At 34.4% G+C, this 27,444-nt stretch overlaps 1 protein-coding gene and 2 long non-coding RNA genes across 3 annotated transcripts in view; 2 read left to right on the plus strand and 1 right to left on the minus strand.

Annotated features, from left to right (window-relative positions):
* The window catches only part of LOC131055970 (uncharacterized), a 10,384-nt gene extending 8,937 nt beyond the window's left edge, over positions 1 to 1,447 (plus strand). Inside the window, exons 2-3 of the long non-coding RNA XR_009108567.2 lie at positions 610 to 749; positions 1,040 to 1,447. This is a non-coding gene — a long non-coding RNA (uncharacterized LOC131055970). The remainder of the gene's footprint in view (positions 1 to 609; positions 750 to 1,039) is intronic.
* The window catches only part of LOC131055969 (disease resistance protein RUN1), a 27,328-nt gene extending 24,364 nt beyond the window's left edge, over positions 1 to 2,964 (minus strand). Inside the window, exon 1 of the mRNA XM_057990287.2 lies at positions 2,811 to 2,964. Coding sequence (XP_057846270.2) covers positions 2,811 to 2,964 — 154 coding nt within the window. The remainder of the gene's footprint in view (positions 1 to 2,810) is intronic.
* Positions 2,948 to 3,678, plus strand: LOC131857419 (uncharacterized). Its single transcript, XR_009358732.1, has 2 exons — positions 2,948 to 3,087; positions 3,214 to 3,678. It is a non-coding gene; the product is annotated as an uncharacterized LOC131857419 (long non-coding RNA).
* The last annotated feature ends 23,766 nt before the right edge of the window (positions 3,679 to 27,444 follow it).

The raw sequence follows: 27,444 nt of genomic DNA on the forward strand, positions 1-27,444 counted from the left end.
AATGAATCAATAACTTATTTTCCTTCCTACAGAATTTTGACTCCAACCACCTATATTTTATTTGGTGTGAGGATTGAAATGACAGCTATGTTTTCATTTTCATCTTCCATCTGTACTAAAAATCCTTTATCACTTCTTATGGATGCTTTGCATCTAGATATTGGATTTGTGAATGTAAATTTGCTTGATTTCAAAGATATTTCTGAAAACATATGGTAATACCTTCTTAGCATATTTTTTATTTTGTAGATGGCACCTTAACTGCTATTCAGACACTGATTTCTACTAGCTTATGTGGAATTATGCATTCCTTGATAGGAGGACAACCCCTATTGATTCTTGGAGTTGCAAAACCCACAACTCTTATGTATACATATATGTATATCTTTGCAAAAGATAGGGATGATTTGGGACAGATTGTTTCTTGCATGGACATGATGGTAAATATGGATAGTCACAGTATTAGAGAATTCATATAGAAAGCGGTATATATTGTTTCCATTGTATTTCAATACATGTGATAGGATCTGGAAGATGGCCATATAATGTATTATTTTAAGGGAGAAGATATTTTATAAAGCTCTTATTGATGGAAAGAATGTTGTGTAGGGCTTCTGTGTGGACAACATTGCTACTATTTGTTCTTACAAATTCCAGTGCCTGCACACTCATCAAAAAGGTTTAAAAGAGTAACCAGAGAGGTCTTTGGCATGTTAATTGTTGTATTATTTCTGCAAGAAGGTATCAAGGTATATGAAGTAATTTTCATCATAATCTGTCATGAAGTTTTTAGTTCTTACTGATTTTATTTCTTTTATTGCGAGGATAAACACCTCAAAACACTTTTGGTAGTCTGTACCATCACGTACATCAATTATATACATACTTTCTCTTAAATTTAACAACTGAGGGGTATTCATATTGTTAAATTCGGGGCATGATATCAGCTTCATTGTTTCTGATATAAAGTCCTTTTACATGGCAAGAGGGCAGTTTGAATTTGCGGACTAATGACTTGCACCTATTTTGCATTGAACAGGTTCACGCTTAGGATGAGAATCAGACTATGTAAGTGCCATTTCAGAAACATAAATGTATCATTCAAAAATTTTGTACATTCTCTTTGTGTTGCATAGAGCCAGATAGATATTGTAAGGTTTTGTGTAAGAAACACAGTTGTTTTATTTTCAAGGCAACAAAAAGTTGTTCAATACATAAACACAAAATAGCTGGCAATGGTCACATGTTCTCAACTATTATTCAGACTTGAAACTCGGTACTAAACCAAAGGGTGTTTTGAGACCCAAGATTCTGAAGGGTTTAATTATTCTTTAAAGGGTGCTAGCTCAATGGAAGAGCACCTGCTTTACAAGCAATAGGTTGGTGGTTCAATTCCATCGCGCCCTAACATAAATTAGTCAATGATATTGTAGTTTATATTTAACAATATTGATTTATCTGAATAGCGAGCTATTTTTTAAAATTCATTGTTTTATATCATCTCTAGAGAGACAGAAGTCGTAATCTTTTTTATGAGAATATTTTAATCATCTTAAAAAGACATTAAGTGGGACTAAAGACATATCCATCTCTATAGAGGCAATATGTTTTATATTATAGTTATAGTTTCTATATAGAATAATACTGGTCTTTTTTATTGTCTTTATAAAGACAATTGTTTAAAACAATAATTTAAGACCTTCACTTAAAGACAATATTTAAGACAATACACAAGTTTTATTTTGTCTCAAGTTAAGACAATTCACTCAAAAATTGTCTCAAATGCTGTCTTAAAAGCCCCCTATATGCAGTAGTGTGCAAGATTTTTTTTAACAAAGTTTGGGATCATTTAGATCCATCATTAAAATAAAAGATGACAATACATCTTACCAGAGATGGCACTAGAGGGTGGCGATACATCTTACCAGATAGGATCGGTTAGCCCAGCGCGCAAGACAGGTAGCGGACCAGTACCGGAATCCGTATTCAGCTGTTTGTAGGATCCTACGATAGAGGAAACTTACTCTTGGTTGAAGGAATATAGAAGGTTGAGAGGTGGTTCAGCTCCTAATGTAGATGGTCGGGTAAACAATAAAACTTGATACAAAATAAAAAACCAAAAAAAATCGCATTTCATCCGCCATAGTTGTACAAATCTAAAGCGTCGCCGTAAAGGATACTCAATGACATAATACAGGGATGTGCACAAAACCCTCTTTGAAAACTTGGGATTAGTGATAGACATTTCCACTAGAAAATCATAGATAACAGTTCTCTTTTTCTGCGATACTTGACTTTTCTATGGCTGTTATAACACGTTACTCTCTGCTTTATCACTGCTGCTTTTGACATATCAAGTTTGATCTTTCTCGTTTGATGGTTTATTCCTAAACATTTTAGGACTTGATACAATATAAAAACCAAAAACTTCTCATTTCATCCACTATAGCTGTATGAATCTAACGGTGTTGTAAAGGGTATTCAAAGACGTATGCTATACAGAGGTGCGTAAAACCCTTCTTTTAAACTTGTAATTAGTGATTAACAATCTGGATCTGGGGACATTTGGCAGCCTCCCATTTCTTTTTGTAAAAATTAATTCTTATCACTGGTTAATGGAATATGGTAACCAACAACACGTTAAATGCTACTCAATAGTTAGGACATTTTATCAGCAGATACATCTTTAATCAGACCAAAAAGAACATTAAATCTACTTTCCTCCACCTCAACTATACAGATCTTGTTTACGGAACTGAAAAAGGCATATGGAAAACACAGATTGTGCATAAAAACTACTTTTTGCATACCTTTCGTAACATCATTACAGCATTCTGTATCGCTAGTGTTGGCGCGGCTGGAGGATGCCATCTTAATACTAAACAAAGCAGAAATCTCCAGAACAAAGAAGGGTCTCTGCACTGAACAGTGGTGTGGTAGGCTATGTTCAGGTAACTCCCACATAAAACAACCGGAAAAGTGCTAAGGAAAAAGGAAATTTCCGTTAAGGTGCAGACACGGTTCCAGGCAATCGTTGATGTACCAGAAAGTGGCTATGCAGGGCCTAAAACTTGTTTTATTAAAGAGGTAGGTACATATTTAGATGAGCTTTTTCTCTTTTAAACAGATACATATTCCAATGTATTTTTTAATTTTGTATAGGTACATATTCCAATGTGCTTTTCTAAAAGTTAACACCGACATTTGTGGCAGAGTAGCCGAGAAAGTTTTGAGGAATGAAGAAATCTTTGGTTAAGGTGCAGACGATGTTTCTATGCAATTGTCGGTGTACCGTAAAGTTTTACAGAGACATTTGCTGGAGGGGAGGTACACCGAATATAATTATATGGGTTTTCTGCATCACTTGTTTTTATCTGGAGTTGTTTGGGTGCCACTTTCTGTTAAACCAAACCAAAGTTCCATTTTGTGTTAAGTCTTGGTTTTAGAGCCTTATTCAAAAGAAATTTGGGGAAACTAAAAAAAATTATATTTGTGTAGTCGCAATCAGTATTTAAATAAGTTATATTTCAGTGGCATAAAAAATTAATTGAGAAGTCGTATAAGGATAACGAATTTAAGAAGGGTCACAAAATTCTTCTCTATTATTTAAACCTAAGGCATTTTATTACGTTTGATTCACGATCTCAATCAAAGAATTTGAAATTTCATTCATATCAACTTGGGATCCGAAACGTTGATGATAGTGCAACCAGAAATCAATATTGTTAACATTATGGACTATGAATATTACATGACTTTAATCTCAAATATCATCAAATTTTAGTTCACCCTTTTTGAGCAAATAATGAACTTGTATATGAAAGATCTTACAACTGTTATACTAATTGATAATGTGGGTCTAATATGTTGTAAAGTTTTTGCTTTAAAAAGGTTTATAGTAGATTTTTACTTATATTATTTCATTAAATTTAAAATGTAAGATATTAATAGTTTCTAGGAAGGGTTCAATTATTTTTTCATAAAATGTTTATTAAAAAGAATATACTTGAATGAAATTTATAAAAAGATTTCAAATAGATATTCACTTTAATCAAAATAGTGGTATGTAATATATTAGTTTCAGGCTTATATATTTGAAATGATTTTTGTTCAATTTTAATATTCATATGAAAAGATTCATGTTAATTGTGACTAATACATATCCTCTTATTAATAGTCACATTTCTTTATCGAGATGAATTGATTCTTGTCCAACAACCCAAAGCTTAGCTCTTTATAGGAAAAACCCCCTGTAACCACTTAAGTGATGTGCTATGGACCTTAATTCACATCGTGGAAAAATCTAGAGTTGGATATATGACTTGGGCTACCTAAAGTGATAGTTGAGACTCAATGAGCTAACACACGGGTCTCCTATTAATAGTCATATTCATTTTACATAACAGTATATAACCCTTTCAAAATAATATTTTATTTCACACATCTCATCAAAAAAAAAAAAAATTAGTGTTATAGATATTACATAACTTGTAGTATAACCATACCCAAATGTTTGTCCATTTTGTTGGTTGAATGTTATGTACTTTCCATGTTTAATATTCTAGTTTGGGTCAAGCTTACTAGCTGATCTAAAAATTGTGATTTTTTAAATATTTTTAGAAGAAAAAAAAGTTGTGATAATTTTCGATATTTTAAAGCAATAAACTTTCTATTTTGAGTGAATTCATGTAATATATAAAACCACTTTCAATTCACTACACATTCTTAAGGGTGGAGTAGGAAAATTTCATTGTTACATTAGATAATGGGTGAGCTTTTTTAATAGTGAAATATTTAAGCTTAGTAAATTTTATATCAAAATGGGTTTTCTTAGGTTAAAATGCTATGTGTTGTCATTGGTTTTCATCTTTTTGATTTCTTAAGATTGTATATGGAATAATTTTTTGATATATGTTTATTAGATTATTTTATTTTTACTATGAGAGTTTGGATTGATATTTGTTAAAATGGAAGATATGTTTATTGAAAATATCAATGGATTGTTATATTATTAACAAAACAAATTGGCATGAAGGATGAAGATTGGCTAGTTTTTTATAGGAAGGAAAGGAGTTCAATTAGATAATGTATGTCAAATTTTTTTATGTTGAATGTATCGTTTGAAGCCACAATAAATGAGCTATGGGATAATTTGGGTACTATGTATAAGGGAAAGTCTCCAACAAATAAACTATTCTTTGTAAGAAGTATTCAGTAAAGATGAATCATGATAACTCTATAGATAAATATTTTGGATGCCTTTAATACTATGGTAAATCAACTATATGTTGAAATTAAAATAAAATATTTGAATATAGGCCTCTATTAATTTAAATCTCTTTATCTAGCTCGTGGAATAATTTAACAGTATAAATCACTTCTACTTCTTCTATTAAAACAAATGAGAAGAAAATATTTAGGATAATATCAATTTAAGGATATTGTAGCATCCTATCTATTAAAACAAATGAAAATAAAATATTTAGGATAATATCAATTTAAGGAGTGTGTTGGTTTTAAGTGGTCATTCAAATGAAAGTGTGGAACCCCCATTTGAGCTACACTTAATGGATAAGTAAAATTCAATGAGCATGGCAAAGACTCAAATTCATGGTCACACTCATGATAAAGAAAACAATGGGAGAATATAACAAAAGGTACAAAACAATGAAGAACAAATGTATTATGCCTCCATTTTGATGGCATAAATCTACTCCCAAATGTAGTATGTGGATGATCTTTGAGAAATATTACTTAATTAAGAAATATTAGTTTAGCATATGAATGATTGGTTGTAAAACGAGCAATTCAAGGATAATATGCAAGTAGATGATTTGATTAAGAAAATGGTAGCATAAGAATGATATCCAATTGGATTACGAAATGAGGGTGGAAAATATTTCTTGAATAGATTTTTGAAATATAAAATGGTTGGGATTAGAGAATCAAATTAATAATTGACATGAATTCATATGGATCAGATGTATAACCTCTTAAAAAGTGTTAAGAGAGGGAAGGAGATTCATAATTAATGAAGGACATTTAATAATAATAAAAAAAAAAGATTGAATGAGAAGAGACCAACTAGAGGAAGATGTGGAAGATTAAGAATGACCACACATATGTGAGAATATAGGTGGCATGTGTTAATGAAGAATGCTCACACATGTGTAAAATATGATGGATGAGGTGGAGGTAAAAGATGCTTCCAAATTGGCATGGTCATGCATGTGTTTGAAAGGAGCTGGATAAAATAGAATGGTCACACATGTGCGAGCATGAAGTGGATAAGGAACATGTGAGAATGTGAATGTTTATGATATTGACCCATATTAATAGACTAGATGGTTCAAATTAAAGGAGAAAGCCCACTCATCTTTTAATTGTGATGTGGAATTCAATATTAGATGAAATCATAATTATGATTAATCTATTAGGAATCCCATAGATACTAAGAGGGGGGGGTGAATCAGTATCTAATTGGTAATTAGAATTTCTCAACTTAAAACATGCAGAACATATTATAACAGTGTACCGGTATGTAAGAAATAATGCAATAAACAGAATTAAAAGCATCCACATGAAAAGCACACCATGACACAAGGATTTAACGAGGAAACTTGGTGTGGGAAAAAACTTGGTGGGATTTGTGACCCACAATATCCACTTACTGGCCAATAAGAGAATATTACTTACAAAAGGGGCCTACACATGCAGGAAGGCCAATTGCCTAGAGCTCACTGCTCAATGGGAAGTCTCACTGACTTACAATGTGGATTATATAAATCCAATATCTTGTACTGCTTTACAATAGCATCTATAATGCCTGATCCAGTATCGGTTTCTGCTCTGTTCTTTACATAAAACCTTTAACCTATATTTCGCATAATAGGTATGCCTAATATCTTCATTTTCTTCGCTTCCATTACTTACAAAATGTCTACAATGATCTCTATTAAATATAAGACTCATCTTACAACTTGCCAAGTCCGCTTACAAAGTTTTTACAATAATAAACAAAATATAATATAACAAAAATTATGTCGGCCTCTGTGCCGGTATGCTTCCTTTCTCTATGTCGGTGCCGGTGGTCTGAGTGCTAGTGTAGAGTGTGATCTGTTGATGCTGGTGAACTATCTTGTCAGTGTAATGCCTTGCCGGTGCCATAGGATTGTAAGGTTGCCATCAATGACAAAACCTTCAATCACATACAATGTCTCATTGGAGTGTGCATATGCCAACAATCTTCGCCTTTGGCATTGATGGCAACACTCATGAGAAATTTCAAAAGTGTATCCAAAAATGTGAAGTCAAAAATGTTACCAAAAATGTGTGCTCCCCCTGAGCATATGATTCTTGTGATATTGAATTTTCTCATACCACTATTCCCCCTTTGGCATCAATGACAAAGGTTGTCAAGATGTCAGTAGAGTTTGTAGTTTCAACCTTGTAACTGGGTAGTTACAATTTGAAATAGATCGACCAAAATCAAGTTTATACTCTCCATAAACTTTTTACTATTTCTTATTGTTGTCTTTGTTCTTTTATCTGTACCGGTGAGATGCTGCATGTGCTCTGCTGGTGTTTTCTGTCCCTGTATCAGTGCCTCAGATATTTCCTTCCGCAATGATGCTAGATAGTCCAATCTTGGACTTAGTTTTAATCTCAAATGCTTTGCCTTATTCACTATTCTCTCCTTTTCTCTCTCTCATTTAAGTAACTCTTCCTCAAAATTTGTTATCCTTTGCTCAAAAATTGATAATGTATCAAGTGAGTTAACAAAATTATCAGCAAGTTTATTGATTTCATCCTGTACCTTGCTTATTTTCTTATCTATGTCTACTGTCAAAAAGTTTGTCTTGCAGGTGTCTTTGTACAGAGTTTTGTATTCCTTTAATAAGTTGCACAGATCCGGTAGAAGTGTGTCAAATTCCCTAGTACACTTCTTTATTTGATCTTCAAAGAATTTTTGCTTTTCAATTTCTACCTTGTCCTTCAATGTCTCTTCCTTTATTTTCTCCATGTTCTCAGTGATGTATTTACACAAAGTATCAAGTTGTCCTAAAGAATCTTTATTGTCTATATTACAATTAGGAGCAATTAGCTTCAAAATTGGGATTGTGTCATCTATAGCTTTATAAGCTTGTGAACTACAATCTGTTATCCTTTTGATTGAATCCAAAAGTACTTCAGTTACATTTGTTGATTTGTGGTCTGCTGAGGAGGAACCAACATTCTGAATTCCACCGGTGGAAGAAGTAACCAAGCTTGTTGTGACCTCTGGTAGGTCTGTTTGTGTTTGTATTTCTTTAAGCAATGGTTTGTGTACTTCTCCAATTGCCGGTTGCACTGTTTCCTCATGAACCTGTTCCTGTTCCTGTTCCGGAGCTTGTTCCTATTGTTGTTGCTCTTCTTGTTGCACTGTCTCAGTCTGTTGTTCTTTGTCATCTATTGATTTCTCTTGTGTTTTATCAGTTTGCTCAGCTACCGGTGGCTCACTAGCCATTCCAGTCTTACCAGTTGTATCTTTGTCTACCACAATGTTGATCTTTTGTGTATCAACATCTACTATGTATAAGACTTCAGGATTAGGATTGACATCCTCTACATCCATACTTTCAGCTACCGGTTGATCTTCTGTAGTTGTTGTTACCAGTGATGTAAAAGGAGGTGGGGGTAAGTTGTCTTTTACTTTGATACTTGGAGGTCCACCAACCTTTCCTTTTCCTTTGTCTCTTTCTATCTGATATACCTTTATTGGTTTGGGGTTCCTGTATTCTTCCTATTTTTCTTTTTCAACTAGGAATATATCCCATCCATTTTCTGTTTCTTTAGTCACCTCATTGACTCTTCCAACCATTAATGCAATGTGTCGGTGTGCAGTAGAGAATACTGACCGGTTGGCTTCAGCAATTAAATCATCAATTTCTTTAGGTCAGTTCACTGGGTACACAACAAGTAGCTTTTCTATCTTGATTTTCTTGTCAAGTTCTATTATTGCTTGTCTCCTTGCTTCTAGTCTTTTAAACAGTTCATCTGGTACTTCATCTACAACTTCCATCAAAAATTTCTTATGCATGTCCATATGCAATATAACACTATTTTCTACTTGTTCTTTTTCATCTGCAGTCAAAGTGTTGTACAATTTCTCTATATTCTTCAATTTCCCTTCCTCTGTAATTTCATTCAATAGTATGTCAAGAGGAGCCAAGTTTTGTTTTGTTCTCTTCTTCTTCTTGGGTGTCAGTTTCTTCTTTGGTGTAGTCTTCTTAACCGGAGATCTCACTGCTTGTTGTTTCTGTCTTGTCCTCCTAGGTGAGGGTGTGGTTGCCGGTGAGGGATCTCTTTTCCTTACAACTCTTTTGAAAGCTGCAGGCATGTCACTCTCTAAAGAAGTGCCTACCAGTGGTAGATGAGTCTCAGGCTGTAGAGTTCCTAGCTCATCCTCAGTGATACCGGTTTGCTTTAACACATCTTCTTTAATAGCCTTTGCCTGTCTAGAGCCTCTTCTCACAACTGCCTCAACCTTTTTCACTCTCTTCTTAGATTGTATTTGTTTTTCTATAGTCTCAGCACTACCAAATACTTCTTCCTTTGGTTCGTTTGGTGCTTCCAGAAGTGATTTAGCATAAGTCTCAATTATATGATCATCTATCTCATAGCCCATCTCTGTTACCCAGATTGTTCTTAGGATGACTGCTTCCATCCAAATTTCATCCTTTTTTATTACAAAACATATTTCATCCTTATATTTGTCAACAATCTTTTGTGATAATCTGATTCTCTTCTTCATTTTGGTCTTAAGTGCTTGAAAGAAATCATGGATATTGTTATCCTTATCTTCTCCCATATTGTTGAATAGTTTTGTTAGCTGTTTACCTACCGGTATATCAAATCCAAGTTCTTTGTAGCCTATACCGGGAACTTGTTTGGTTATATGTAGCATCAAACATACAAGCAGATTTCCAAACCTAAAAGTTCATTTCTTATCCTTCTTAATCTCGCCTAGGTTGTCAATTAACTCATCCTTCAACCACTCACATATATCAATCTTTACATTATCTATGATCAAGTCATAAGAACTCTTAATGCATAAACTTGAAACTGAATTGAGTCTATTTGCATGAGTGGCCTTATACCCTAATATCATGCTGATAAACCTTACATTGGTGTCAATTACATCATTGACTCTTAAGGACCTTTTATCAGATGTAGCACTAGTTAGCTAAGTAACTAGGTCATTTGAGACCTTCTTGGTTTTGTCTGACCTTTTACCAGTGGACGGTAACCCTGTGATAGCTTTCACAACTTCCTTGGTGATTTTGTGAATTGCATCTAACCAGAAAAATTCACCATGTACCCTGCTTAAGACTATCCTAATCACATCCTTGGGAAATTCAGGAATGCAGAGGATTTCAGTAAATCCTAGGGTTTCAATGATTTTATGTTTCGGTTTCACATTTCTAGAATTATCACATATGACAGATTTATACATAGTTTTGATCTCTTCATCTCCCAATTCCTCTATGTTGTAGTGAATGTAAATTCTGGGGTCTTCAGCATAAACAACTCCTTTTGGTATTTGTGAGAAAGCACCTATATTGTCATCTTTCTTTGCTACTTCGGGAACTAGTTGAAATACGGACCTAGGGCGTTTTATGACCTCGACTACAGTAGGGTTTGCTATATATTCAAGTGTAGAGGTGGATGCCATGAGGATAAATACCTTTTTCTGGATTGCTTGAAGTGCTTCGCCTCTTTGCTTGAAATTCCTTAGCTCTACAAATTTTGCGCTCTACGAATGTTTGAAATCACGGTGAAATGAAATGGAGCCAAAACCACAAATTTATAGTGTTTATTTGCCATCTACCACATTTAATGCATGCCGGTTAAGTATTCACTTAACATTGTCTGCCGGTAATGAAGTAATTTCCAACTTCTCATCTCTAACCGAGGGAATAATAGCACATGTCATTAGATTGCCAGACCCTCAAGGAAACTTTCTTCAATTTGATGAAGAACTTCTTGCCGGTGGGGCATCACTTTGTCCTGCTAGTGAAGCATTCATTGGTTCTATCAGTGGAGGAGTATTCCCAACTTTTAGATCAGCTTTTCTAATCCATTGTTTTGAGAATTCTTGTTAACTTGTTCAACTTTTTCTTTACCTTTCAAGCTAGAACTTTTGTTGTCTACCAGTGATCCTTTACTACAACAGAATTTTGCAATATGCCCAATCTTGTTATATGCATAACAAGTCACATTATTCTTCTAAATAGCTTTCCCATAACCTATGCTAGTTTGTGTTCTGCATTGATTAGATAAATGTCCAAATCTTCCACAAACATAACATCTCACATTCATTCTGCAATTTTCAGAATTGTGACCAACTTTGTTGCATTTTGAACATTGACCGGTGGGTGTGTTGATATTCTGCTAGTTTCTAGATCTACATTCATTTGCTCTATGACCATACTTATTATAGTTAAAGCATTTTCCATTGAATTTATAAGCATTAGGTTGCCTCAACGGTTTGCTGTGATCCTGTGTGTTTGCAATACCGGAGCTTTCACCAACTTCAAAGCCAATTCCCGAAGTGTCACCTTTAGGTTTTTGATTCTTCAACAAGTTACCAAGTTCCTCTGAGCTTTTCTTGAATTTTTCTTTATGTTGATTTGCAGTTTCTAGTTCTCTTTATAAGACTTCTTTCTGTCTCATCAGTTCATTGGAGTCATTCTGAGTGTGCATTAGATCTGTCTTTAATAAATCATATTCATAGCTAAGTCTTGTGTTCTCATTTGCTGCATCACTTAGTCTTCTGGTCAATTCTTCTTTATTCTTCTTCCTATCTTCAATCTCTTTACAAAATCTGATAGTCATATCCTACATCTCATTCTTTGTAGTTATGTTCTCCAGTTTCAGCTTACTTAACATATCATTAAGTGATTCCTTTTCATCATTCTCATTCTGCATCTTTTCACAAAGTTTTCTTCTCTTATTTCTTGCAATAGTAAGATTCTCTTGAAGTGCTTGAATGATATCCTGAGCTGCTTTTAGATCATCTTGTAGTTTGATATTTTTCAATTTTTTTGTATCATAGTCTGAGAGAGTTGCTTCAAGTTGCTTCATCAGATTTTCCATCTTTACCGGTGTCAAGATCTTCCTCAAGCTGTTAGGCTTCTAAAAATAGAGGACCAAGCTCTGATACCAATTGTTAGGAATCCCACAGATATTGAGAGGGGGGATGAATCAGTATCTAACCAGTAATTAGAATTTCTCAACTTAAAACATGCAGAACATATTATAACAGTGTACCGATATGCAAGAAATAACACAATAAACAGAATTAAAAGCATCCACATGAAAAGCACACCATGACACAAGGATTTAACGAGGAAACTCGGTTTGGGAAAAACCTCGGTGGGATTTGTGACCCACAATATCCACTTACTGGCCAATAAGAGAATATTACTTACAAAAGGGGCCTACACATGCAGGAAGGCCAATTGCCTAGAGCTCACTGCTCAATGGGAAGTCTCATTGACTTACAATGTGGATTATATAAATCCAATATCTTGTACTGCTTTACAATAACATTGATAATGCCTGGTCCAGTACCGATTTCTACTCTGTTCTTTACATAAAACCTTTAACCTATATTTCGCATAATAGGTCTACCTAATACCTTCTTTTTCTTCGCTTCCATTACTTACAAAATGTCTACAATGATCTCTCTTATATATAAGAGTCATCTTACAACTTGCCAAGTCGGCTTACAAAGTTTTTACAATAATAAACAAAATATAATATAACAAAAATTATGTTAGCCTCTGTGCCGGTATGCTTCCTTTCTCTACGCCGGTGTCGGTGGTCTGAGTGCTAGTGTAGAGTGTGATCTATTGATGCTGGTGAACTATCTTGTTGGTGTAATGCCTTGTCGTTGCCATAGGATTGTAAGGTTGCCATCAATTACAAAACCTTCAATCACATACAATGTCTCATTGGAGTGTGCATATGCCAACATAATCATCGTAATTAATTGTTTTTATTATATATTAGTTGATTAATTAGTTAAAGGAATTAAGATCTAATGTTAACAAATTAGATTTAATTAGTTAATCAACTTTAGGTAATAAAGAGGAATTAATGCAAAAATGCAATGTAAGGCAACGAGTAATGAGAAGATATGGGAAGAAAAATGGTAGTGTTGTTCCTTGTACACAATTGTTAGGGTTGTGTGGCCCTAGCCAACTTTTCTTTTTGTTATTCCTACATGTGGATGAGGAAATCGAGGGGTTTGTTGGCCTTGTGTGGGGTGTGTGAGTCCTATGTGGGTGTGTTGCAAGGCTTTTTTTTATATTTTTTCATTTTAGTTTTATTGTATGGTGTTAAATGAGGGTTAATTGTAGATAAGGTGTTGAATGAGGTTCTTTGTGAGTATTTTTCTTTTATAGAAGGGCATGGCCTTGGTTGGAGAATTTTAATTTAAGAATAGTGCATCTTACTATGATATTTTGGTGAGGGGTGAGCCATCCCCATCTTTGTGTGGGAGTTTTGTTAAACTCTTAAACAATACTATGAATTTTGAGGGTAAATCTCAAGGACCTCAATTATTGAAGGTTAAACAATAGTTGGAGTAAATTATAGACCAACCATTTGTAGTGATTTAATCAAACTTGGTAGCCAATGATGTCAATAATTTGAGTAATCATGTGTTAATTTAAAATTTTAAGGGTATTTCGGTTCAAATGCCATTTTTCAAAGTCATGGTATCACAAGAAATGTAATCCTCTAGGTGACATGGAGGTGATACTAGCAACAAATAAATTTTTCATGTTGGTTTATTCTTAGACAGTAGTCACATAGGTACTCATTGGTTCAACATTCTCCATACCAAGTTTCTTATCATATCCTTAACATACATTGCTTGATAAATGAAGATTCCATCATCTAACTGAGCAACTTGAAGATCAAGAAAGAAAGAAAACTCATTAGTCGTTGAAATCTCAAATTTCATCTTGTTTCCTCTACAAATCTATTGCATGCCTCATCATCTCCTCCAAATATAATATCCTCAACATATACAACAACTATAAACACTTTATGATCTTCAATTTTAAAATATATCTATAACTATGATAACTCAATGATGAGCAAATAGTACCAAACTGGTACTGAGAGGGGGGGGGGGTGAATCAGTACAGGTAAAACTATTGCCTTAAACTGGTTTGACAACAAACACTTCAAAAGACTGGGAGACAGAGATACCGGTTTGAAACAGAGTGCAATCGGTAAAGCTAAGAATGTCTGAGACAAGCATTAACTGGTTACTCACTTAGCCTTTCACTCAACTTGAGACTACACTACCATGCACCCTTATGCATAAACAGGTGATCTATCATCAGATCATAAAAACAACTAGTTCAACATGTTTTATTGACAAGCATAAAACACAGAACCATCAAATGCTTGACAAACAATAGCAAAGCATCACAAGATAAAAGCATCACACATGACACACATATTTTTCACGTGGAAACCCAACTGGGAAAAACCACGATGGGGATGAATACCCACAAGCTATTTTTGAACTCTTTGGAAGTCCGCTCTGTTAGAAGCCTTGTCCGGTTAGAGACATTACAATAGGTTCTGCTAAGAACCGATCCTATTAAAGATCACCCGGTTAAGGGATGGCTACAATACCCGATTAAGGGTTAAACCCTGTTAAAGGTTACCTTGTTAGAGGATTTCAAAAAATCAATAGCTAAAGGACTTCGAACTCAGTAGCTTAGAGTTACCCTATTAAAAGATTTACAACAAGTCGGTTAAGGCTACCTTGCTAAGGGATTTTCCAACTGTTGAGGTGGTTAGAGATCAACAGGTATTACAATGATCTGGTAACAGCACTCAATGCCAATGCAGATCCACTTAAGCTCCTCTTTTCCTTCTGCACTTACACTCTGTAGGTATCACTTCTCTCCTTTTGGTCCGGCAAGAATCACGTATCCCTTCTCTTGGATACTCACACACAACTTTTGCCAACAACCCTAGAAAGAGTCACAACATCAACCTTATAGAAAACAGTTAGGTCGGTAGCATAAACCCTAAACCCTAAACCTAATAGGTTAAGGAATTCAAACGGTTCAATCCTGACCGTTGAGCATACTACATTAATCTCCATTGTTTGTTTTTTGTCGTTTTCATGGTGGCTGATAACTCATCACATGTTATCACCGTTTTACAGTCTTCTCATATTCCTGAGGTAGATAGGCAAGATCTTCTTCATGCATGATCCTTCACGCACATAGGGCTTACGTGGCAATACGATCTTGTTCTTTGTTGTCATGCTAACTCATCGCACAAAGTCACCGGTTGAGCCACACAGGCTTGAAACACTTCAACCGGAAACTCTAAAGTTGAGACTACCGACCGGTAGTCATACAACGCTTCCATGTGCCGGTACCTATAACCATATGTCGGTTCACCTTGAACAAGCACACCACTTCACTTTGGCACAAATGTCGGTACACAGTGTTATACCAGTTCTCACATATGCTGGTTCACACCTCTGCAACATATTGACATCAATGACAACATACAATGTCATTAGGTCCTCATACCGGTTCACACAATGCCAACAAACTATTGGTTGTGTCTTTCTAAAAGTCTTGTTGCAAGAAATACTTATCTAACCTTACGTACCAAGCCCTAGAGGTTTTATTGATACCATATAATTGGGTAAGTGAAAGGTAATGGGTCACAAATTGGCAGAAGTTCGCGTGTTGTAAAATGTGCTCTTAGAAATGGGGGCCCGTTTTCAAAAAATGGGGGTTCGTTTTTGCTTCGGGCCCCAAGGCAAAAAGTAATGGGGGCCCTGGGCAAAACTAAATGGGCCCTCGTTTTCTTCTCAATTGGGGGCCCGCTTGAAAACGAAACAGGGTCCCATTTTTAAATCTGATTTTACCCATTTTTTTTGGGTGCATTTTACCATTTTTGGAGAATAACGGTAATTTTAGGAACGGACCCCCATTTTCAAAATGGGGACCTGTTCTATGGAAGTTGATTCCACAACCCACCACTTGCCTCGAGATTAGGTCCGGTATAGGCCTGGGATGGCCACACCTAAGACATGGACCTGCAAATTCAAATCTTCATGAACGAAAGCACAAATATAAACTTTTGAAATAGTTTATGTGCCTCTAATTAGAGAATTTTTATACAAAATTAAAACCCATTTCAGATTATACTGTCTAGATTCTAAATATGTAAATTTTTTTAAAATTGATTATTTTAACTATTTTTTATTTAATTTATACTAAATTGGGTCCGTAAACTTGAAATATTAACTAATTTTATTTTAATGAATTTTGAAAAATAAATTACATGTCATCAATCTAAACAAAATTCTTTTCTATAAAAAAAAGTGTTAAGTTTACATCAAATTATGTGGGTCGTACACGTCAAATTTTTAAAAAGATAATTAGGGCCATTAAAAAATTAATTAAAAAATATATATTTAAAAATAAAATACAAAAAAATATGCTCATCAATCTTCAGTGTGTTACAAATCATTTCCCAAAATGGTTTGAGAAAATAATTTTAATTGTGTCAAAAAGTGTGGGTCGTACACATGCATGGTATGGTCCTGAAACAACCATTTTTAAAACATAGTTTTTAGAACTCCATTCAAAAAGTTATTTTTTGTTATCTGAGTATTAAAATAAATTACATATTTGGAAAGTACACTCAGAGGGCTATCTTTTATATTGTTGACTTTTTCCAAGATTCAATCTGCAACTATTTCAAAATTTAAGCTCAAATAAGACAAAACCTGAAAATCAGGGAAAACACTTCCACTTTTTGGCCAAAAATTGGACTCATCTTCTTGCACTAACCCGATTCCTTTTTCAATCTACACAGTATGTTTGGATATTTTATCAATGAAAATCCATCTTGAGCTATTTAATATAGATTCTTCTTCTAAATTTTTTTTTATGATATTTAACTTGACATCCATCTAATACACCTTAAAGCACTTGTGAGAAGCTAATGCAAGAAACATCCTAATTGACTCCAATCTTCAATAGAACCTATATGACAGATCACTATTTCTTCCCTTTTGATAAGAAGGTCTTCACTTGGTTCTACATTCTTCACTTATGAGTACTTCGCACTTTATTTCCCTTACACATGCTCCCCCTATCAGTATTACCTCAACAAACTACCCAATCTTCTTGAGGAGTGTAAACATCAATATTCCTTATGTTTTTCTTTTGCATCCTCTAATGGGATAGCCAAATCAACTACCATTAACATCTAGAAAAAAACACTTAAATTAATCTTTGTTTCATTTAGGAAAAAAATTCCTTCATTATCCTGACAATTAGACCAGTGAACTTCCCAAGGAGAAGCCACAAAACTTGGGGGGCGGAGAGAATATATGCATTGAATAACTCCCCTTGATCTCTTGCTTTCTTTTTAATTTCCAAAAGACTCTTTTGTATAGGATGGAAGCTCGGATTCATTTACTATCCCATCTAAATTTTTCCGTATCTCCTTCATCTTCATCTTTCCTTATTCCAGTTCAATCTTTTGTTATGGAGCAAAAAGCCTTACATTATTCCCTCTACAAAATCTAGCTATATGTCCTAGTTTTTTGCAATTATAGCAAGTGATACTATATTGTGAGGCATAACCAATTCTTTCAATATTGGATCTGTAATTTGCAACCTTATGACCAAACATGTTGCATGTAGATCCAAGCAACTATTCTTACCATAGTCTTTTCATTATGGGTTTCCACATATATTTGGTGTTCTTGTGTGTTGATGTGTGGTTTTGTTATCATTTTATAGTTTCTTTTATGATATTGTGAGATTTGGTAATGATTTTAATATAGAATTATTTCTAAAGTTGAATGGGGTAGATACTAACTCACCCCCCTGGTATATTTGTGTTCTTAACATTTTTTCCTCCAACACTTTGATATCAAATATCACAAACTCTAATCCCCACTTCTTCCCTTTGAAAGCAATTTTTAGATATTTACCTTTTTGCTCCTTTATGCTTTAGGTTTATAAAATATTTTATCCTTGAGTCCCAGTTTTAGACTTTCAATATTTCTCTTCGTTATGAGCTTCTCCCTTAGCACTTTATCCATAAGTTTCTTGAGCCCTTATTTGAAACTTTAACATTTCTTCATTTTATATTGCACTTACATTGATTTTATTCAAATGGAATCTTTTCATCCCAAAAATCAATTCCATATGTTTCAATAATTTCACCCCTTCATCTCCCTAGATTTTAATAATTTTTTCAACTAATATGCTTGACATCCTCGTATCTTGATCTTCACTTTCCCACTTCTCACTCATTTGTGTTTCATGGTATTTCAAGGTTTCTTCTACTTTTATTTATCTTGCAAAGATTTGAAAGAGAACATATTGAGCTGTGATACCATGTCGGAGTTGATGGCTAACCCTATGACTCCTAGAAATCACCTACAACCAAAATGTGTATCACATCTGAAGAGAAGAGGCCATTATTGATACTATGCAACCTTGAGAGAGGATTGATCCTAATAGATATCTAATATTGAAATTACAACAAAGACTTATAAAAGCATAAAGATAAAACCTTACATGAAAAATCTAGGAGCTAATTAAAGGAGAGTTTGACAAGTATCCACATTATAATGAATGAGGCAACATTTAATAAATATATCTCAATCTAATAAAAACAAAAAAAACTCCTGAGTTTAATTCGAATAAAGTAATGATGAACCTAATTGGATAATTAAATATGAGATATCCCAATTACTCCAACAAGATTTATACAAGAATCTTGATTCTCCAACCTCCATATCCTTCATGCATTAAACCATCTAAAATTTTATCATTAAAATAAGATTTAACACATGCATTTAATAGATACATATGGAATTGATTAATGTGCTCCATAAGGTGTGTTATAACTCGTGAATATTGTCAAAACAATTTGAGATTCTTGTGGGCTCCTTAATTTGAGTTTCATGTGAAATTCATGTTGTTTACAACAACAACAACAACAACAACAACAATAATAATAATTATAATAAGTCTAAGTATAAATTTGAACATCATTTATATGAGAAGAAGATATATGATACATGACCAATACGTGTATTCTACCGACCTTTATTGGACACCTAGAGTGAATGTAATATATATTAAAAAATGAGAGGGTACGAGAAATAGGGTGATGAAAATTAGGGTTTAAATTTACTCATATATGGATTTATATGATGGGATAGAGCTTGTAATGTGTTTTAATTCTGTAATCATAAAGATTGTCTTTAAAATCTAGTGTCTCTATAGACATAAATCAATTGGCTTTAATGAATGTTTTCATTAATGGAATGGGTGATTATTTGTGTATGTACTATGATGATGTTTCCCTTTATTGCATTCATTTATAAATATCATTATGAGATTTAAGTTTTAAAACTTAAAATATTACATGTTATGTCACATATTGAGGTAAAAATGCTAATGGTATAAATTGTAAGTGTTGTGTCTGTATAAAATAATTTCATTTTGAAAAATTTGAAATCATATAGATGACATCGTTCTTCTCTTTCTATTTCATAGTTTCTTTTCCCTTCCCTTCATGTCTCCCCTTGATCTTTTAATCCTCCCTTTTTAAGATGGTTAGGGTAGCATTAGATTATTTTATGCCTCAAATTGTTCTTCCTAAATTGTACATTAAATTATATGTATGTACCTCTAGGCCCCTTTATATAATAGTATATATTGGTCACAAGGGTTGTTTTGATTTACCATATAAAATTTTAACTTTCTAAAGATCAACAAGTTGTTTAAAGAATTGAAGCTTTCCTAGAGTTTCACTAAACTACTTCTGAATAAATGTACATCAAATAGTGAATAAAGAGATGGCATGCATTTTAGCGAGGAATTTGGGCATCGGGAAAGGTAGTTGCCTTTTTTGGAGGGACTGGAGCGGTAGAGCTTCTGGTTGGAGTTGGTGTGGACGCTGCCGAAGTTGATGGAGAATAAGTGTCGGTTGTTGCGGATGCTTCTTTGGATTCCCAATTAGCCTGCAAACATAAACAAATTATCAAGAATTTACACTACAATTACTAGGGAGTGAGCTGGAATCTTGAAGTTAATAGGATTAAATGGCAAACCTCTGCCATGCACTTGGCTCGGAAGCCCTTGAGTGGAACTCTGTAAATGTGACCCACAGAACTTCTTTTAATTGAAGACATGGCTGCTATTATCGGGACCCTCGAGGAGTTTACGTGATATATCTCTGCAACTGAAAACTGTTCAATGTGGCTTAGACACTGCTGCTGATCGTCTATAACTTAGTTGTTATTTTGATTTGTTGCATCTTCATATAGCGTGTTTTGAGCTTATTTTGGATGGTGAGAATTGGGTCAGGTCGAGCAAGCGATTTGGGTGGGTAAAAAGAGAAACACGTGATTAAGTGATAATCACACACATGTCACAACCTACGTATTTGAGCTTGTGACCTTTCTTCAAAAGCACAAGTTCTCTACCACTAGACCAACTTAGGTTGTACCATATCATATGTTCATTACATGTGTTCTCAAGACTACTCAAGTAATATATAGAATACATGTTGATTAATTTTTAAAATTGAAATATTAAGCATTATATTAAAATTTAAATATGAGGGCTAATTGTATTTAGTTTTAGAAAGAGAAGTGTTCTATTGAGGTATTAAAATTTGAGTATTTGAGGATTTAAATTGATGTATTTATATTTGCATTTTATCTTGATATTTGAAACTCAATTTTGTTGTATTAGCAAGTCACGGTCATTTCCACATGTACAAATCTGAACTCTATTGATAAAAATGATCTAGTTCTCTACATATTTTTAGTTCTTGATTTGTTCAGATCACTTCTCTATGTTTTACTATCTAGACAAGTGAAATCTATGAATACCTATAAAAGGCTACAAGATCACTAGGGGACAAGTTCTTTTAAGTCAACTCATAGAAAGAAATAGGTTTATAGTGACGACAATGACCAAATATATCATTGCTAAATGATGCAAATGGCCTAAGATTGATTGTGTGTATAATTTTTTTCCTTTTGAGTGCTTCAATTGAAGTGTTTCTATTAATATGCATATAATTGTCAAAATAATCAATGGATAATGAGATCGGATAGCTTGTGAAATAATACAAGTGAATTTGACTTTGAATTTAAGAACATAATAATAAATCACGTAAACATGTGTTTAGTCAGCTCTTGACAAGAATCAAATGGTTGTGAGTAAACTAATATTTGAATTTGAGTTTTAAAATTGTAAGAGTCAAATATAAAGGTACACAATTAATTTTATGCATGCAAAAATGACTTAGGCTGTAAGAATGGTAAAATCAAGGTAGATAACAATTACGTATGAATTAGTGCATTAGTATAGCTAACATATGTAAGATTAGAGTGAATGTATTGACATGTGCATCTACATAGATTAGTTAACGGATTACTCTGTAGTAATTTATGTAGTTAGATGAGTAGGGGATAAGAATTAAATTCATCCCAAATCTTATTTTCCCTTATCTTGGCTCCCTTAATGTTTGTATGCTTCTCATGTGTGGCTAGTTCATGACATTTTAATTTGTTATTATGAGGATTTAGTTATTACTGAGAGGGGGGGGAGGGTCGGGGGAGGGGGGGGGGGTGGTGGTGAATTAGTAATAAAACAATTCTACAACACTTCACAAAATTGTACCGGTAACTACTCAAATAACCTCCTAAGCTGATTTAACAAACCATTCACTCAAGTGTTTATCAATATGCAAACAAAGTAATGATATCAAATGCACAAATCAACAATGCATCCACCACATGAACACAAAGATTTTTGACGTGGAAACCCAACTGAGAAAACCATGGTGGGAATTAGCACCCATAATATGTATTTGCATTCTTTTGGAGTGTGCCTGATTAAGAGCTTACAATATGCCCAGTTAAGAGAAGAACCTGTTAGGAGTCACCCAATCAAGGGATTTTGCCTCAGCCCTATTAGGAGTTGTACCTTGTTAGGAGTAACCTTATTAAATGATTTTGAACTCAAATTAATGAGCCACTTGGTGAAGGGATTTACAATATGAGACGTGTTAGGATCTACCCTGTTAAGGGATTTCAAACTACTGTAACTAATAGGGAACAATAGGGCAAATGATCTGATTACATCACTTCCTTGATTGCTAGTATAGATCCTTTTCAGCACAACTCTGCTATATACATGCAGACACTTCAAACTGGTTTGGCAATACCTTCTTCTCAAACCACCAACACAAAATCTCTTCTCCAACTAGCCCTAAATACACTTTCCAATTAGGGTGGCTACAAACCCTAATTGCATCAACAAGATACAATGAATGTTTTTTTAGCACGGCAAAACACTTCACCAAAATACATTATAGATAATTACAACAAATTTCTACATGATTTCTGTCGTTGAATGATCACCACACATCGATTTGATAAGCAATCAAACCCTTGTATCATTCTTCTAAGCACTTCACTATTTCCCAAGAAATCCAATCCTTGAACGCGCTCAAATACCATCTTATCATTACACACGGATTATGATACATCATCACTAAGTTATAATCATGATAAGATCCACCGCCAAACCTTAAATCATTACCAGTTAAAGATCTGATACTGGTATTCATTCTTCTTTAGAGAGTTCATAACAATCAATTATAAATGTTCTTTCCGATTCACCAAACTAGAGGCGATTTCAATCACAGACTCATGCCAATGTTATGAACATATATTCTGAACCGCAACACCTGAATCTTCTCCAATCGTCCATACTAGTCTCTTGATTATCGGATTGTTCCTATTTACTAGTTGACAACAAGTTAGCAGTTTTGTTGTCTAACTGATTCCACTACTGGTTAGGCTATACCAGTTGGTCTAGATGACCTAGATGACTAAACAGACATGGTTGCCATCAATGACAACAAATACCTAATCATATCAACTTTACCGGTCATCTTCTCATCTCATCATCATTTCCATTAGTTATGCCAACAATCTCCCCCTTTGGCATTGATGGCAGCACCAAAAGGTCACCATGCAAAAGTAGAACTCTAACTGTTATGACTGTTGTACTATTCTTTTCTTCTTCTATTCTATTTCGCTTGTTCTTCTCCCTTCATCAGTTCTTCTCTTTCCGCTCTTTATTGTTCTTCTTCCCCTTTACTTTTCTTCTCCCCCTTTGACAACAATACCAAAGGTGCAAAGTGTCAAATTCATCTTCTACTACTATCGTTTTCTTCATCTCTGCAGCTCCCCCTAAGAAGTAGCCCTTTTCTCATCAATCCATAGTGAAAGATCTTCAATTAGTCCACTGGATTGATGTTGCAACAACATCTTAGTTGACCTGCTGTAGGGGTATAATCCCTAGCTTACCTCTGAGATACTCAAAGGTTGCTTTAGGCAATGGCTTAGTGAAGATGTCAACCAACTGCTCCTTGCTTGACACATGATCCATCCTGATGTTCTTTTCCTACACTCTTTCTCTCAAATAATGATACTTCAGTTCAATATGCTTTGTTCTAACATGCAATACAAGATTCTTTAAATTGTTTATTGCACTTGTATTATTACAATATATGACCATCGGTTCTGTCATAGTCTCCTCAAATCCTTCTAATACATGTCTCATCCATATTGCTTGAGTACAATTCATAGATGCTTCCACATACTCTGCTTCTACTGTAGATGGAGAGATACAACTTTGTTTCTTACAAGTCCAGGATACCAGTCTTCCTTCTAGAAAGAATGCAACACTGGTTGTGCTCTTTTGGTCATCTACATTACCTGCCCAGTCAGTATCTGTGAACACCTTCAAAGAGAATTTTCCTTTGTATGGGTACCATAATCCATAATCAACAGTTCATCTAAGATACCTGGAAATTTTCTTTACTGCCACCATATGAGTCTCTTTAGGACTTTTATGAAATCTAGCCACTATACCAACTGCATGAGCAATGTCCGGTCTGCTATGAACAACATAGTGTAGTTTACCAATCATTGATCTATACTCAGTTTCATCCACTGGATCTAAATCATCTTCCTTGGATAATCTGCAACCAATAACCATAGGGGTTCCAATCGATTTAGAGTCTTCCATTCCAAAGGTTTTCAATACCTCCTTCACATATATGGACCGACTGATAAAGATTCCTCCTTTCATCTGTTGGACCTGCAAACCAATGAAAAATTTGATTTCACCTATCAAAGACATTTCAACTTCATTTTTCATTTCTTCTACAAAAGATAAACTTGTGTCATCATCTCCTCCGAATATGATATCATCTACAAACACTTCTGAAATCAATAACTTGTCTCCTTCTATCTTCAAGTAAATGTTGTTGTCCTCATTGGTTCTTTGAAATCCAATCTTTATCAGGTGTGAATGGAGTCTCTCATACCATGCCCTTGGAGCTTGCTTTAACCCATATAAATATTTGAGTTTTTCACACCATGTCCTTATCTTCAGTCAACGCAAACCCATCTGGTTGTTCAATGTAAACCTCTTCTTCTAGAATTCCATTAAAAAATGCAGACTTGACATCCATTTGGTATACCTTGAATCCTTTTAATGCTACAAATGCAAGTAGCATTATTACTCCTTCAAGTCTAGCAACCGGTGCAAAGTTTTCTCCATAATCCTCACCTTCTTATTATGCATATCCTTTGCAAACTAGTCTAGCCTTGTTCCTAATCACTTCACCATATTCATTCAATTTTTTCTTGGATACCCACTTAGTACCAATCACATTTTTGTCTGCTGGTCTGGGGACAAGTGACCAAGTGTTGTTCTTCTCTATTTGATCAAGCTCCTCCTTCATAGCCTTTATCCAATCATCATTCTTGAGAGCTTCCCTCACTATCTTAGGTTCAATTGTGGAAATCAGACAAACACTTTCTCTGATCTTTCTTCTTGTTTGTACTCCAGCTTACCTATCTCCAATCTGGTCATCAAAGTGATTCAACCTTACATATCTAGGTATAACCGGTTTCAATGTAGAAGCCTCTTCTTCTTCTTCTTCTTCTTCTTCCACCGGTTGAGCAACATCCTCCTCACTATTCTGCTCAACATCATTTTGAACTTTCAGTACAATGATCACTATCTTTTGTTCATCTACTACATGAGACTTGCTGGTATCATCATATTTGTCAAAATACACATCAACTTTGACATTAATACTTTCCACAATCTTCTTGGTTCTTTTGTTAAAGCGCTTGAATGATTTTCTCTTAGTTGAATAACCAAGGAAAGTTCCTTCATCAATTTTAGGAGCAAACTTTCCGGTATACTCATCTCTCTTTATGTAACACCTACTGCCAAAGACTGAAATGATTAACATTAAGAGTATGACCATACCATAATTCATAGGGAGTTTTGTCACTACCTTTCTTGACCAATATCCAGTTCATTGTGTATATTGCAATGCTGACTGCTTCTCTCCAAAACATTTTAGGTACATCCCCTTGTATCAACATTGTTCTTGCTACTTCAACTATGGTCTAGTTCCTCATTTCTGTAATCAAATTATGTCGTGGTGTCCATGGTGCAGATAGTTATCTCTTGATTCCATTCTCATCATAGTATTTCACAAATTCAGCTGTTGTGAATTCTTCACCCCTGTCAGATCTCAGGCACTTTAGGTTCTTACTGATTTCTTTCTCCACTAAGGCTTTGAATAACTTAAACTTGTTGAAAGCATCAAAAATATCCTTCAAAAATGTAACCCACATCATTCTTGAATGATCATAAATAGATATCATGAAATATGTATCACCTTGAAAACTCCTAGTCCTCAAAGCACCACATAAATCAGTGTGCACCAAATCTAAAATATTTTCAAAAGAAAATGATTTTCTTTTGAAAGAGGAAGTAGTCATCTTATCCAACTGACACTCCTTACAAATCACATTGTCTGGTTTGAATAGTTGTGGCATACCTCTAACCATACTTGACTTGCTGACCTTGACCAAATTATCAAAATTTACGTGACAAAATCTTCTATGCCATAGCTAACTGTCCTCAAATTTTGCAACCAAACAACGGTTAACATGGTTGTTCAGATGGAATAAGTTATCGTTTGTCTGTTTACCAGTAGCAATAAGTTCTCCTTTACTTCCTAAAATCTTGCACACTCCAGTATTGAACTCAAGATGATAACCTTTATCATTTAGCTGACCAACACTAAACAAGTTATTCTTCAATCCTTCAACCCAATACACATCATCAACATTGATTTTTCCATTTAAGGAAATTGAACCTTTACCTTTTACCATGCATGGTGTATTGTTGCCAAATCTCACTACTCCACCATCAAATTTTTCAAGTGAGATGAACTTGTTCTTTTCACCGATCATGTGGTGTGAGAAACCACTATCAATGACCCACTCATCACTGTTGTCAATATGGGACACTAAAGCTTTCTTGTCAGAGAGATCTTCCTTAACTGCTACAAAAATAATTTCTTCATTATCTTCATCATCTAATTCCTCCTCGGTAACACCTTCATCTACTGCAACATAACATTGTTTCTTACCTATTCCCTTAAACTTTATGAACTTTTCTTTCTGATCACTGTTAGGACAATTAGCAACAATATGTCCTATTTTGTTACAAGAGAAGCATTTAAGAGGAAGCTTTCCTTTGTACTTACTGATGCCTCTAGGAAGTTTCTTTACCAATAAAGCCTCAATTTCCATCAAGTTATGTTCATTATCCACTTCTTGATTACCACCGCCATGATGACCTAACCTATATTAATGGTTATGATAGACATCCTTTCCTTTTTTTACTAGTGCGTTAGATACTGATGCTTTGAAAGCAAATTCTTCTTTAGGTACACTATTGTCAAATCTATTCAATTCAAAAGCAGTAAGCTTTCCTATCAATGAATCAACTCTAACTTTATCTTTGTTGACTGACCTCAATTCTTGGATAGCAGATACTCTAATAGAATAAGCAGGCAATAAGGTTCTAGGCATTTTACTTACCACTGTGTCTTCTACTATGGTTCCACCAGCACTTTTCATTCCTCTAATTACTTCTTTTATTCTTTGTCTGTACTAGGTAATGTTCTCCCCTTCCATCATCCTCATGCCATCAAACTTGCCTCTTAGGCTTTATTCTTTAGATGTTTGCACATGCTCATCTCCATCATAAACCAACTTCAAATTTTCCCAAACTTCATAAACAGTTTCTAAACCATGAACATCAATATACTTAGAATCAGAAAGAGTACTTACAATGGCTTCCAATGCTTGAATATTCTCTTGCTGCTCCTTGACCTGATCTACAGTCAGAGTACTGGTAGGAGGTGTGTACTGATTAATCACATGCTCCTAGAACAGTGGCCCCAAACCTT

This window comes from Cryptomeria japonica, chromosome 8, assembly GCF_030272615.1.
Source record: "Cryptomeria japonica chromosome 8, Sugi_1.0, whole genome shotgun sequence".
NCBI lineage: Eukaryota > Viridiplantae > Streptophyta > Pinopsida > Cupressales > Cupressaceae > Cryptomeria > Cryptomeria japonica.